Genomic DNA, 15,064 nt, shown 5'->3' on the forward strand with positions numbered 1-15,064 from the left:
CCTTGAAGAATTTTCTTAAATCTGAGCACCAATATCACCATCTATCAACTCTCACTGATATTCAGCAGCAGAAGGTAGGGGAGATGCTTCATGGTACAGCTCTCCATATCCTGGGCTAGAGATACCCTGGACCCAAATGGTAATGATAATGATTAAATCTAGGAAGGTTACTCAGAAGCCCTAGAAAGAGTGTTCAAATACAATTTCAACTGTTGTACATTTTTGAATGGCTATTAAAAAGGAGAGTGTGTTTTATTATTTGAAAGAAAAACAGTCTCAGACATTCCTCTCAACTATCTTCAAGCACATTTGTTCAACCTCCCAGACTTCCAAAACACTGATGCCACTTGGTTCTTCATTCAGTGGGCACCGCATTTCCCTCCCTGTGCAGCTTGCACAGTCTGCCATTATGATGGATTACATAGCTGTGCAACCAATCACTGATGGCTGTAAATCTTTTAAATGTCTTTAACAGGTAATACAGTCATACAGTTCCAAAATAAAACCATGTCAGATGTAGAAAACAAACTTACAGTCACCAGTGCAGGAAAGTAGGCAGATAAACTGGGAGATTGGGACTGACATATACACACTACTATAAAAAATGGGGTTTCTCTGGTGGCTCAGACAGTAAAGAATCTAGCTGCAATGCAGGAGACCCAGGTTTGATCCCCAAGTCGGGAAGATCCCCTGGAAAAAGAAATGGCAACTCACTGAAGTATTTTTGCCTGGGAAATCCCGTGGACAGAGGAGCCTGGCGGGCTACAGTCTATGGGGAGCAAGAGTTGGACATGACTCAGCTACTCAACAACAGTAATAACAGTATAGCACAAGAAACTGTACTCAATACTCTGTAATGACCTATATCAGAAATGAATCTAAAAAAGAGTGGATATATGTATAACTAATTCACTTTGCTATACACCTGAAACTAACACATTGTAAGTCAACTATACTCCAATAAAAATTATTAAAAATAAATAAAAACATGTATTCTCAGAGGTCTCCCTCCCACACCTGTCCCTAGTCCCTGCAGTCCTCTCACCACAAGAAACCACTTTATTAGTTTGTCACACATCATTCAGTTTCTTTGTGCAAATATAAATATATATTCTTATTTTCCCATTTTCTCCCAAGGAAGGTAATATACTATGTACTCCTGTCGGTAACTTGCTTTTTTCACTTAACAAATCCTGGAGATCTTTCCATCTAACTGTTTTTCCATACTACTTCACTTCTTTCAATTGCCAGGGTTCCTTTCTATGCATATACTCTATTTAACCAGCTAATTATTGTCTTTTTCATCACTACCAATAATTGTTACTAATAAAAATTAATTTAAAAAATAGAAATTCTATTATTATCTTGTATTTGATGTTCTTACAGTATAAACTAATTTTGTTCACTTTTCTTGTGTTGCTTGAAGAAATGATTATTTGTTTTTGGTACTGACATAATCAAAGCCTGACTCTTGATGAAATTTTTATCATTACATAAAGTAAGTGAATTTTTTTTTAACCAAGCCCTACATAGGCAGGGCCACCATTCACACAGAATACAAGGTCACTGGGTTGCACAGTTTTCATCCAGTCTATCCAGTGTGCTATCCACATGCTGTTTTCTCCTCGGGCTATGGCAGGATAAAGGCAGGGGAGCACAAAATCTGTCCTACCACCCTTGCCTTATGTCTTATAAGGAAGAGTCCATGTATCACATTTGTCTTCTCCTTCTAGACTATAAACATCATGGTGGAAGGAGAGGGAATTGAGTTAGCATTACTGAGACATTCTAGTGCCTGACACACAGTAAGTGTCCAATAGCTATGCCTGGTCATGCTGCACCCTTGGGACAAAAACATAAACCAGGTGTCAGTGAGAAGTTAACAGCATGGTAGAAGAGACAGGGGCTTCCCTGGTGGCTCAGTGGTAAAGAATCTGCCTGCAATACAGGAGCCACAGGAGACAAGGGTTCGATCCCTGAGTCCGGAAGATCCCCTGGAGGAGGGCCTAGCAACTCACTCCAATATTCTTGCCTGGAGAATCCCATGGACAGAGGAGCCTGGTGGACTATAGTCCATGGGATCGCAAAGGGTTGGACATGACTGAAATGACTTAGCAGCAGCAGAAGAGACAGACCTAATCTACAGAGTTAATAGCCCTGGTTCCTATGGGTGCACAGACAAGTGGAAACCAAGGGAGGAGGTTAACAGCAGCAATTTCCAGAGGAAGTGATATATAGGACAAATTTCCAGAGGAAGTGATGTATAAGTTAAAATCTGAAAAACAGGCAAGAGTTATTCCATTAAAGGATGAGAAGGAAAAGGAGTCCTGAAGGCAGAAACAACAGCAATTTATCCACACTGTCTGTTTCACAGTAAGAAAAATCCATAGCTCAAGAGATGTCAGACAACAATTCAGTGGCAGAACACTGTATGCATGTTCTGAAGGGTTAAATTCCAAAGAGAAATGAAGGCTGAATCTTTTAAGCCAATACTTAATAGAGTGCTTATTATGTGCCAGGCACTCTTCTAAGTGTTCTTCCTATTTTAATGCATTAAATCCTCACAAAAAAGATCTTCACAACCCAGATAACAACTCAGATAATCACGATGGTATGGTCACTCACCTAGAGCCAGACATACTGGAATGCAAAGTCAAGTGGGCCTTAGGAAGCATCACTACGAACAAAGATAGTGGAGGTGATAAAATTCCAGACAAGCTATTTCAAATCCTAAAAGATGATGCTGTCCAAGTGCTGCACTCAATATGCCAGCAAATCTGGAAAACTCAGCAGTGGCCATAGGACTGAAAAAGGTCAGTTTTCATTCCAATATCAAAGAAAGGCAATGCCAAAAAATGCTCAAACTACTGCACAATTGCACTCATCTCACATGCTAATAAAGTAATGCTCAAAATTCTCCAAGCCAGGCTTCAACAGTATATGAACCAAGAACTTCCAGATGTTCAAGCTGGTTTAGAAAAGGCAGAGGAACCAGAGATCAAATTGCCAACATCCACTGCATCATCGAAAAAGCAAGAGAGTTCCAGAAAAACAACTACCTCTGCTTTATTGACTATGCCAAAGCCTTTGACTGTGTGGACCACAACAAACTCTGGAAAATTCTTAAAGAGATGGAATACCAGACCACCTGACCTGCCTCTTGAGAAACATGTATGCAGGTCAAGAGGCAACAGTTAGAACTGGACAGGGAACAACAGACTGGTTCCAAATAGGAAAAGGAGTACGTCAAGGCTGTATATTGTCACCCTGCTTATTGAACTTGTATGCAGAGTACATCATGGGAAACGCTGGGCTGGAGGAAGCACAGGCTAGAATCAAGATTTCCGGGAGAAATATCAATAACCTCAGATAGACAGATGACACCACCCTTATGGCAGAAAGTGAAGAAGAACTAAAGAGCCTCTTGATAAAAGTGAAAGAGGAGACTGAAAAAGTTGGCTTAAAGCTCAACATTCAGAAAACTAAGATCATGGCATCTGGTCCCATTGCTTCATGGCAAATAGATGGGGAAACAGCAAAAACAATGACAGACTTTATTTTTGGGGGTTCCCAAATCACTGCAGATGGTGACTGCAGCCATGAAATTAAAAGATGCTTGCTCCTTGGAAGAAAAGTTATGACCAACCTAGACAGCATATTAAAAAGCAGAGACATTACTTTGCCAACAAAGGTCCGTCTAGTCAAAGCTATGGTTTTTCCAGCAGTCATGTATGGATGTGAGAGTTGGACTATAAAGAAAGCTGAGCACTGAAGAACTGATGCTTTTGAACTGTGGTGTTGGAAAAGACTCTTGAGAGTCCCTTGGACTGCAAGGAGATCCAACCAGTCCATCCTGGGGGAGATCAGTCCTGGGTATTCATTGGAAGGACTGATGCTGAAGCTGAAACTCCAATACTTTGGCCACCTGATATGAAGAAGTGACTCATTTGAAAAGACTGATGCTGGGAAAGACTGAAGGCCGGAGGAGAAGGGAACGACAGAGGATGAGATGGTTGGATGGCATCACTGAATCAATGGACAGGAGTTTGAGTAAACTCTGGGAGTTGGTGATAGACAGGGAGGCCTGGCGTGCTGCAGTCCATGGGGTCACAAAGAGTCGGACATGAACGAGCAAATGAACTGAATTGAAATCCTCACAACACTATTTGGCAAATACTATTTCTTTTTATTTCTTTATTAAGTAGAAACTATTATTATTCTCCTCTTCCCCCATCCCACTCCCACCCATTTTGTAGATAAGGAGAATGAAGTTAAGTAACTTGCCCAAGGCCACACACATGTAAGTGGAAGAACTGAGATTCAAACTCAGTCTGGCTCCAGAGTCCATGCTCTTAACCATTGGCACAATCTATGATACCAACTTATAGGTACAACTTATAATAAAGAAAAATGCTAAGCTGTGTTAGGGTTACAGGCAGTGTAATATGGTATTTACCACTATTCACCCACAGTCTCTTGATCAAGTCACTTAACCTTGCTGAGCCTTGGTTTCCTTATCTGTAAAATGGGTATAGGGGATACCATGAGGGAAAACAACAATAATACCATACATAAAAGACAGACTGAATGATCTGGCTTATACTGGGCAATTTTTTAAAGCTGCCTTGAAATACTGTATTTATTAAAGCTTAGGACTGGGAAGGAGCAGTAAAAGAAACTCACTGTGTCTTAGTTTCATCATGATGATTAACTTGAAAGCAGGTAGATTCAAATCTGCAGGCGTTTGTTTCCTGTCGGAATGGGAGAAGAACCAATTTGAAGACAGAGAGGGGAACCACAATGCTACAAGCTCCCTTCTAAGCCCCCTGAAGGCAAAATAAAATGTTAAAGAACATGACAAGGAAGCCCTAACAATTAGAGGAATTTGAGTGAAGGGGTTATACTGGAGCTGGTGTCTGGTATGGCTGAATATGATTATTAATAATATTATAGGGAAGATAGGTGTAAACCTCTCTTCCTGGGTGGAGTCAGTGCCTCAATGCATCAGATGGGATCCTGGGTCCTCAATCCTCCACCCTGTAGTGTTATATACCTTAGGTAAGGGACTAGCTCTAAACTTCTCTACTCTAAGGGGAGAGGAGTATGCAAGGACAATCTGTTTCTACATACAGTATTTACTGCATCTCTTTTCCCCAAATAGGGAGTTCTATGTCTCATCTATTCTGGAAGTGAGGTGAGGGAGGAGACATATCCTAGGGGACAAGGGACCTCTGAATAGAGCTTTTTTTATGTATCTCTTATGTGGACTTAGATCAGTGCAAAATCTTGGGGGAGAGGGGGAAAAAATCTGTGCCTGTATATATGGCTGGGGTCTGTTCCTTGGCAGATTCCTTGATTGCAGGGAGAGCAGGATGCCTTTTGTCACTCTACTCCAGGATACAGAGGAACTGAAAAAATTGGCACAGTGGCTGTGTGCATCTCTGCTGCATGGAAAAGGAGCACAGGTCTGTATCTTGAGTCTCTTTACCCTAGGGAGGGCCATGGGATGGGACTGATATGCCTACCTCCACTACAAGATGACATTAGTTCATTAGTCCCATGCTAACAAAGGGGGAAATTATTCAGCTTTCCATGAACAGGGCCTGCACCCTGCCTGCAGTGGGCTATTCTAGACCTTTCCAGGGAGGTTGGGAGGGGCATCATCTGCTTATCTTGCATACCTATTGAAGTCAGCAGTGTGGTTAACACTGAAGGAAAAGGACCTCTGGTTCTCTACACGGGGAGGGGGAGATGGTTTCCTATGGTTTTGTTTTTTTTTTTTTCCCCCTGGATGGAGAGAAAAAGGTCTGAGCTCCTCTACCTTGGATAAGGGGGAGCCCATATGCACTACACTATGGGGTGATCAGTGATGTCACTGCCTCTCAATATTGCAAGGCACCTCTCTGCTCCTTTGGGGTCTCTCCTTTCCTACAGTTGGTGATTCTAAATCCTTGGAAGGGCAGGGGAGAAGGAATGATCTGCGTCTACCTGAAAAGAAGAATAAATCTGAGTCCCTCTTCCCCGGGGGACCCCGAAGAGGCAGTTCTCTCTCTTCATTGGTTAAGGCCTGCTGCTGTTTGCTGCAGGGCATTTTTGATGGGTCAAGCCTTAACAAATTCAGTAAGCCAGCACCCGGGAAGAAGGTGATCAGGCCTGACTTTCCTCAATGGGGACTCACTCTAGCCTAGAAGGGGTATATCTGCGTGGTTCTCTGTGGGCTGAGGCTTGTGCCTCGAAACACTTAGGGAGGGGTGGTCTAGCACTTCTGCAGGAATTAGTTACACAGGGACAAGTTAGGGAGGTCTCTAGGTCTTGACGCTAAGGGAAAGAGGTTCACTCAACTGTTTTATTAGCTCTTCTGTTCTAGTGGTCGGGCGGGGGTGGGGATAAATACATCAAAGCCTCTGTCATAAGGGAAAAGGTGCGCCGAAGTGGACCTGCCAGTAGAAATCTGCGCGGTTCAGCCTCGTGAGAAGGGAAGATATATCTCTTTACGGGGAGTGTCGATGTCGCCACACCTTTGGGGTGTCCACGCCCATCTACACTGGGAAAGTGCGGAATGGAGCCTAACTACCCTAAAGAAGGAGGGCAATCCACGCTTCTCCACACAAGCGGGGTCTGTAACTCTCCATAAAGGGTATCCAGGGGTCTACTGGAGAAGGGAATAGCAACCCACTCCAGTATTCTTGCCAGGAAAATTCCATGGACAGAGGAACCTGGCGGGCTACAGTCCATGGGATTGCAAAGAGTCGGACACGACTGAGCGACTAACACACACACAGGGGTCTACGCCTATCTAGATTAGGTGGTCCGTGCCCCTCTACTCGGAAGAATGAGTTTGGGCGTATGTCCACGTGCCGAGCAATCCCTGTCTCTCATCCAGGCCCTTCTACCCTGAAAGGAACCTGACTCTTTACCTCTCTGCTCCGGGGCTGAGGGTGCCTCTGGTTTCACCGCAGTTGATCCTTTCCACGCGGCCGGCTAGGTGAGCTCTCGTCACAAAAAAAGAGAGTAGTTTCTTACCTCCACTTCCGGCGGAGCTCTGAGAAGACAGCACAACACTGTTGGCCCAGGGGCTGCGCTCGCGCCGCTAGTCTTCTACTTCCGGATCCCGGTCTCGCCGAGCCGGTTCAGTACTTTCCGCGTCCCCGGAGGTGGAGCTTCGGATTGACCGTTCGCGCCTGCCCGTCCCTTCCCCGCGGCCCCGCTGGCCCCGCCTCCCGGCTGCGCAGTAAGGTAAGGTTATAGCTGAGGAGGAGGTGGGGAAGAGGGAGGGGCAGGGGTTCATCGGCTGGTGTGGCCATATAACCTACTTGTAAGTCAAGTTCTTGTCTGCGGGCCTCTGCCTGGGCCTAAATATGTGTGTTCTCGAATCTTAGTGACCAAGCTTTCTCCAGGGCCGCATCAGACAAGGGGGGGGGGGGGGTCGGTGTCTTTGTCTACAATGGAAGATGGCGACGGGCAGAGTGTGAGAAAATGGCTGCCAGGGTCACATGTTTTGCAGCGTATACCCACCTGAAATGACTAACTACTCCCAGCAACCATCCCGGCATGCAGGGTCCCAGACAAACCCTGAGGGACCCACTCGGAGCTCTTTCTGCATTAGCAAAGATCCACGGCCAGGCCCAGGAACCCGGACAACTGGAAGTCTCTCCCACCCATTTGCTTTCTTCTCCTCCCTCCTTCCCTCAGGTTCCGGAGCGGCATCTGCTGGAGGGAATGGATTCATCTTTGGAGTAGGGGCAAGTGAGGGTTTCTTAAGAAACCATCTCAGGGAACTCCTGACCTGGCTGGAGAATCAAGTCTCCCCATAAAAAAAAATAATTATGTCTGAAAATGTCTTCTTCCTGATAATTTAGTTACAGTGACGGCTCTTCCTCTAGCCTAAACTTTGGGGTGAGGCCAAGCTTCTCTATCCCAAGGATATGTTCCTGGACACCCTCTGCCTATTCCTACCCCTTACATACACAGGACTCACTGCCACTACATCCATGTGTTTTTCCCCAGAGAAACACAACTCTGGACCCCAAACCAGCCCTGGCCACCTTCACTTTCCCCTTTTCATTAGCAAATTCTTTAAGACTTAACTCTTGTCGCTTCTTTGAACTTTCTCAGCTTGGTTAAAAACTCAGAGCACCTTGTTGGATTTATCTCAGTATGGTAATCATTGATGTTGCTGTATCTCCACAGGAGAGCAAATTCCCTGAGACTAGCGGCCTATGTCTTTGAGCCCTCTGCAAGACCCAGCACAAGACAAGGCAGTCTAAAGCAAATATTTGTTAAATGGGTAAGTTTACAGGCCTACACCACAGATCAATGGGAAATGGACATTTTAGTAGATAGTACTGGAAAATTTGGCTTACCATAACAAGAAAAAGTTAACTGGATCCCTATTTATTTCCACATGAGATGGTAAAGAATATCTTTGTGACCTAGGATGGTGGAAGGACTTTTAAAACTAAGTCCTAAATGCACAAACCAGGGGGAAAAACTGTATGAAGTCTTTGATAGGAATGAAAATTGGTACTACTACTTTAGAAAATAAGTAATCAGAAAAAAATAAAAGAATTAATCCAAATAGTTGAAGATGGCCCTGGAACCCAGCAATTCTGTTAGAGATGTGCACATATATACATTAAGTCCTAGAGAAATTCTTACACATATACACAAGGAGGCATGTGCAAGAATATTCATTGCAAAATAAAAATTTTTAAAGCAGTAAAAAAAAGAGTATTCATTGCAGAACTGTTAGTAATAGGGAAAATAACTGAACAATCTAAAAGTTCACCAAGAGGAGAATAAGTAAGTAGTTGTACAGCCGCACAACAGAGTACTATATACAGCAGTGAAAAAAATCGAAGCAGAATTGGGTATATCAATCCACATAAATCTCAAAAACATAATGCTGTGATAAAATGCAAGTTGTGAAAGGATACATGAAGTGTGAGACCATTTATATGGATTTTTTAAGCTAGAAAAGCCAGGAGGCAGCATCTCAGTAGCCCTGAGATTACCTCTGGGGAAGAAAACGAGGGAACAACATGAGAAAGAAATTGACAGGGACTTAGCAACTGTTTCTCTAATATTTTATCTGAGTACTAGGTATGTGGGTATGTGTTGTGTTATTCTTCATACTTATTTGTATGCCTGAAGTAGTTCATATTTTTTAAGAAAGACTGTATCTGTAACAAAATTAATGATGTCTAAATGGTTCTCAAATTTGACCAGCAGCAGAATCACTTGGGAAAGCTTATTAAAATACCAACTGGTGGGCCCCACACCCAGAATTGTGTTTTAGTTAAGTCTGTAGTAGAGCCCAGGAATTTACATTTCTAACAAGTTCTCAATGATGATGATGATGATGAAGCTGCTTCTGCAAACCCAGGTACCACATTTTGAGAACTGACAGGGAAAATGAAGTTATCAATGAATTCAGTTTTCTTCATTGTACTTTTCTGTGTTTTCCACGTATTCAATGAGTATGTTACTTTAGGGAGAGGTTTTGTTGTTTTTTTACATTCTTTTTCATCTCTACTTCCCACTCTTATTTCCCTCATGTAGACAACCATTTTAAAGTCTTTTATGCATATATTTTTCTTTATATGTGTTCTTGCAAAATGCATATTGTTTTACATGCATATATTTCCCCCTAATTTTCATTTTTTCATTTTTCAAAATTCAGAACTGTTGAAAAAGTAGTGCAATGAAAGAGTATACTCTTAATATTTTGCCAGATTTGCTCTACTTTTCTTTATATGTGTATGTGTACATTTTCTTGCAGGCAGTATAACACCTCCTCACCCCTAAAAACTTCAGCACATATCTTGTAGAATAAGGACATTTTCCTACATAATAGCAGTACCATTATCACACCTAAGAAAACTTACTAATTCCATAATATCATAAATGGTACCCTATATTCAGATTTTCCAGTTAAGCCCAAAATGTTCTTCAGTTCAGTTCAGTCACTCAGTCGTGTCCAACTCTTTGTGACCCCATGGACTGCAGCACGCCAGGCCTCGCTGTCCATCACCAACTCCTGGAGCCTACTCAAACTCATGTCCATCACGTCAGTGATGCCATCCAACCATCTCATTCTCTGTCATACCCTTCTCCTCCCACCTTCAATTTTTCCCAGCATCAGGGTCTTTTCAAATAAGTCGGTTCTTCACATCAGGTGGCCAAAATATTGGAGTTTCAGCTTCAGCATCAGTCCTTCCAATGAATATTCAGGACTGATTTCCTTTAGGATTGACTGGTTGGATCTCCTTGCAGTTCAAGGGACTCTCAAGAATCTTCTCCAACACCACAGTTCAAAAGCATCAATTCTTCTGCGCTCAGCATTCATAGTCCAACTCTCACATCCATACATGAGTAAACAGACCTTTGTTGGTAAAGTAATGTCTTTGCTTTTTCATATGCTGTCTAGGATCGTCATAGCTTTTCTTCCAAGGAGCAAGCATCTTTTAATTTTATGGCTGCAGTCACCATCTGCAGTGATTTTGAAGCCCCAAAAAATAAAGTCTCTCACTGTTTCCATTGTTTCCCCATCTATTTGCCATAAAGTGATGGGACCAGATGCCATGATCTTAGTTTTCTGAATGTTGAGCTTTAAGCCAACTTTTCACTCTCCTCTTTCTCTTTCATCAAGAGGCTCTTTAGTTCTTTGCTTTCTGCCATAAGGGTGGTGTCATTTGCGTATCTGAGGTTATTGATATTTTTCCTGGCAATCTTGATCCCAGCTTGTGCTTCATCCAGCCCAGCATTTCCCATGATGAACTCTGCATATAAGTTAAATAAGCAAGGTGACGATATACAGCCTTGATGTACTCCTTTCCGGGTTTGGAACTAGTCTGTTTTTCCATGTCCAGTTCTAACTGTTGCTTCCTCATCTGCATACAGATTTCTCAGGAGGCAAGTCAAGTGGTCTGGAATTCCCATCTCTTTAAGAATTCTCCAGAGTTTGTTGTGGTCCACACAGTCAAAGGCTTTGGCATAGTCAATAAAGCAGAGGTAGTTGTTTTTCTGGAACTCTCTTGCTTTTTTGATCATCCAGTGGATGTTGGCAATTTGATCTCTGGTTCCTCTGCCTTTTCTACGTCCAGCTTGAACATCTGAAAGTTCTTGGTTCACATACTGTTGAAGTCTGGCTTGGAGAATTTTGTGCATTACTTTGCTAGTGTGTGAGATGAATGCAATTGTGCAGTAGATTGAACATTCTTTGGCATTGCCTTTCTTTGAGATTGGAATGAAAACTGACCTTTTCCAGTCCTGTGGCCACTGCTGAGTTTTCCAGATTCATGGCATATTGAGTGCAGCACTTCCACAGCGTCATCTTTTAGGATTTGAAATAGCTTATCTGGAATTTTATCACCTCCACTATCTTTGTTCGTAGTGATGCTTCCTAAGGCCCACTTGACTTTGCATTCCAGTATGTCTGGCTCTAGGTGAGTGATCACACCATCATGGTTATCTGGGACATGAAGATCTTTTTTGTATAGTTCTTCTGTGTATTCTTGCCACCTCTTCTTTTTTTTTAATTAATTTATTTTAATTGGAGGTTAATTACTTTACATTATTGTAGTGGTTTTTGCCATACATTGACATGAATCAGCCATGAGTGTACATGTGTTCCCCATTCTGCACCCCTCTCCCACTTCCCTCCCCATCTGATCCCTCAGGGTCATCCCAGTGCACCAGTCCTGAACATTCTGTCTCATGCATCGAACCTGGATTGGTGATCTATTTCACATATGATAATAATATACATGTTTCAATGCTGTTCTCTCAAATCATCCCACCCTCGCCTTCTCCCATAGTGTCCAGAAGTCTTTCTTTACATCTGTGTCTCTTTTGCTGTCTTGCATATAGGGTCATCGTTACCATCTTTCTAAATTCCATATATATGCATTAATATACTGTATTGTTGTTTTTCTGTCTGACTTACTTCACCCTGTATAATAGGCTCCAGTTTCATCCACCTCATTAGAACTGATTCAAATGCATTCTTTTTAATAGCTGAGTAATATTCCATTGTGTACATGTACCACAGCTTTCTTATCCATTCATCTGCCAATGGACATCTCTCCTTGCTATTCTTTGGAACTCTGCATTCAAATGGTATATCTTTCCTTTTGTCCTTTGCCTTTCGCTTCTCTTCTTTTCTCAGCTATTTGTAAGGCCTCATCAAACAACCATTTTGCCTTTTTGCATTTGTTTTTCTTGGGAATGGTCTTGATTGCTGCCTCCTGTACAGTGTCCCAAACCTCTGTCCATAGTTCTTCAGGCACTCCATCTGTTAGATCTAATCCCTTGATTAGATCTATTTGTCCCTTCCACTGTATAATCATAAGGGATTTGATTTAGGTCATACATGAATGGTTTAGTGGTTTTCCCTACTTTGTTCAATTTAAGTCTGAATTTGGCAATAAGGAGTTCTTTTTTTTTTTTACAAAGTATACAAGAATATAATTTTATAATAAATCTTTCCAGTGTTCGCTATAACTACATTACATGAAATGTTTCCCTTCAAAGAAACTCAGAAGGATAGCGCTTACAAAATGAAACAAAACTTTCTCTGTTCATCTCTGGCAAGCAATGAACAAATACAGTTTGCTTAGGAAGGATCCAGAAGTGCTGCCTCTGGAGCAGAAACTACCACTAACATGCTGCTGTGTAAGAGTCTTGGTGAGTGGCTACTATCTGGAAGTTCTTCCTCTCTTCTCATACCAGTGAATCCATTTCATATAAAGTGTAAGAGAAAACTAAAGCTTTGCATAAGTGAAACTCAGCATGCTCCACTCAAATACTTCTAAGGTAACCACTCTACAGCAAAAATGGCAGAAGTCATCTCTTTTATCCCTGTCCCCCAAAAAACAAACCCCAGAAAGAACAAAACAACCCAAAACCCAAAGGCAAATGCTGTTGCTCAATTAATCATCAGATGGATTTAGAGGCAAAAAACATGACAACAGCAATAATTCAAGTAAAGTATATGAGAAAATTTAAACACACTGCTTTTAAGTTAAGACAGAAGTGAAGGGGAGCTATGATCTTTATATCAGAGTCAAAAAGCTTAGGCATTATCACCAAATGTTAATTCACTTTACAGTCATCAATGAGACTACTGTATGTATTTTTGCACCTTGCACTTGTAAAAGCAGATAAAATATTTAATATGTAATTTACATTGTATTTTACCACCTCAGCATACAGGATGTATATAGATTATATCAAAGTGTAGTAGACAGTTAGGGGCCTGTGCAAACCCTGCAAAAATAGTACTTCAGGTATCTGCTTAAAAAAAAAAAAAAGAAGAAGAAACAAAACAAAAGACATTTTGCTGTTTAGAAGGGATACAATTCAACTACCACAAAATACAAAGGACTGCAAAAATGTATACCATTCCAACAACATATATGTTATTAAATAAAGATTTGATTTAAAAGAATATAAATGAAGCCTTTAAGTAGGTCTTTTCTACATGCATATTATTTCTTATTAAAGAAAAAAATATGTAAAAAGGCCATTGGTAATTGCTTTGTTAACATTTGTAGAAAATGCCAATTCTCTGGTCACAAACTCCACTAAGTTTAGCACTTAAGGTCTCTGCAGTTATAAACGTAATTTAAAATACTGTTAATTCCGTAACTCCATCGGTAAAATAATGTGACTTGGAATATGGCAGTCTTCATGTTGAGGGCAATGATCCACAGTTTGTTTTTTTTACTTTCTTAGGGGTGAACAGTTATCCAGAAGAACAGCACCCTCCGCCAACGCTCTGGGCTTGAGGTTCATCATCAATAATCTGTACACCTCGCCTTGCAGCTCCTGGCTGACTGGAGCCATTGCCTTTTGCCCTCTCATCCACTTGTGCAGTTTCTATCATTCTTTTACAAAGGTCAAGAAAGAGTTCCTCAATTCCTTTGTTCTGTTTGGCTGAAGTGTGATAATGTTTTGCTCCCACAGATTCTGCATACGATTCTGCTTCTTGAATGGAAACATGTCTCTCCTTCTCCAAGTCTACTTTATTACCTACTATACATAAACAGGTTTCGTTTCCCAACATTTTCCGTAATTCTTTCACCGAGTTTTTAACCTTCTGAAAAGAATCTTCATCTGTTATATCATAAACTAAAATAGCTTCATTTGAATCTCTGTAGTAAATGGGACCCAATGCGTGGAATCTCTCTTGACCTGCTGTATCCCATATAGCAAGATTTACTCTCTTCCCACCAATATTTAACTTCTTTGTTAAGAATGATGCCTGCAGGGTGGTGATGTGCTTGTCGTTGAACTTGTTCTCGCAGTAGCGCAGCACCAGCGACGTCTTCCCCACGCAGCCTTCCCCCAGCAACACCACCTTGAACGAGTAGGTTCGGCCCGCCGCCGCCGGCCGCAGCCATCCCGTCGCGTCCCCGCCGCGCCGAGCTCCCCACAGCCGCCGCGGCACCTTCACAGCCACGGCCCGCGCAGCCCCTCCGCACCGGCGCCCCCCCCCCCCCCCGCCCCAGACTCCGACCCCACTGCGCCTCCGGGAGAGGCCTGGAAGCGCCGAGGGGAAAGTCGAGAGTGCAGGGCCCCGGGCACCACGTCAGGAACCTGGGGAGAGGCGAGCAGCGCCCGCTCTCCGCCTCCCTCTAATGGCGTCTCCTTCCTCCTACCAATAAGGAGTTCTTGATCTCAGCCACAGTCAGCTCCTGGTCTTGTTTTTGCTGACTGTATAGAGCTTCTCCATCTCTGATTTTTTTGATCCCAGTATCTAATCAAGGTTTGTGCATTACATTTCGTTATTGTAACACTTTAGCCTCTTTTAATCTGGAATAGTACCCCTATATTTTGTGTGCATGTGATATTACACTGATAACTTTTCAAAAGTTCAGGCCAGTTTCTTATAGTGTCCCACAGAATATCTGGATTCACCTCTTTCCACATGATTAGATTCAGGTTAAATAATTTCAGCAATAACAGTACATGCTGCTGCTGCTGCTAAGTCACTTCAGTCGTGTCCGACTCTGTGCGACCCCATAGACAGCAGCCCACCGGGCTCCCCCGTCCCTGGGAT

General features: G+C 42.4%; 1 protein-coding gene, 1 long non-coding RNA gene and 1 pseudogene across 6 annotated transcripts in view; 1 reads left to right on the forward strand and 2 right to left on the reverse strand.

The window, feature by feature from the left end:
• Positions 1 to 7,162, reverse strand: part of GNL3L (G protein nucleolar 3 like) — a 27,565-nt gene extending 20,403 nt beyond the window's left edge. For 2 of the 3 annotated variants that reach the window (XR_011463282.1, XM_005897658.3), the window contains exons 1-2: positions 7,024 to 7,162; positions 4,684 to 4,751 (exon numbers count right to left, since the gene is read on the reverse strand). Coding sequence is in view for 2 of the 3 variants with exons in the window: in XM_005897658.3 (XP_005897720.2) it covers positions 4,684 to 4,702 (19 nt within the window). In the remaining variant the exon portion in view is untranslated. Of the gene's footprint in view, positions 1 to 4,683; positions 4,752 to 6,917 lie in introns of all 3 variants that reach the window. The other variant, XM_014478791.2, reaches the window with a different exon arrangement.
• LOC138986440 (uncharacterized) overlaps positions 7,112 to 15,064 on the forward strand; it is a 21,059-nt gene continuing 13,106 nt past the window's right edge. Inside the window, exons 1-2 of one of the 3 annotated variants that reach the window (XR_011463283.1) lie at positions 7,112 to 7,236; positions 8,191 to 8,287. This is a non-coding gene — a long non-coding RNA (uncharacterized lncRNA). The other 2 variants (XR_011463284.1, XR_011463285.1) reach the window with 2 other exon arrangements.
• The window catches only part of LOC138986430 (ras-related protein Rab-21 pseudogene), a 2,962-nt pseudogene continuing 1,287 nt past the window's right edge, over positions 13,390 to 15,064 (reverse strand).

The sequence above is a fragment of the Bos mutus genome, chromosome X, assembly GCF_027580195.1.
Source record: "Bos mutus isolate GX-2022 chromosome X, NWIPB_WYAK_1.1, whole genome shotgun sequence".
In the NCBI taxonomy this organism is placed as follows: domain Eukaryota; kingdom Metazoa; phylum Chordata; class Mammalia; order Artiodactyla; family Bovidae; genus Bos; species Bos mutus.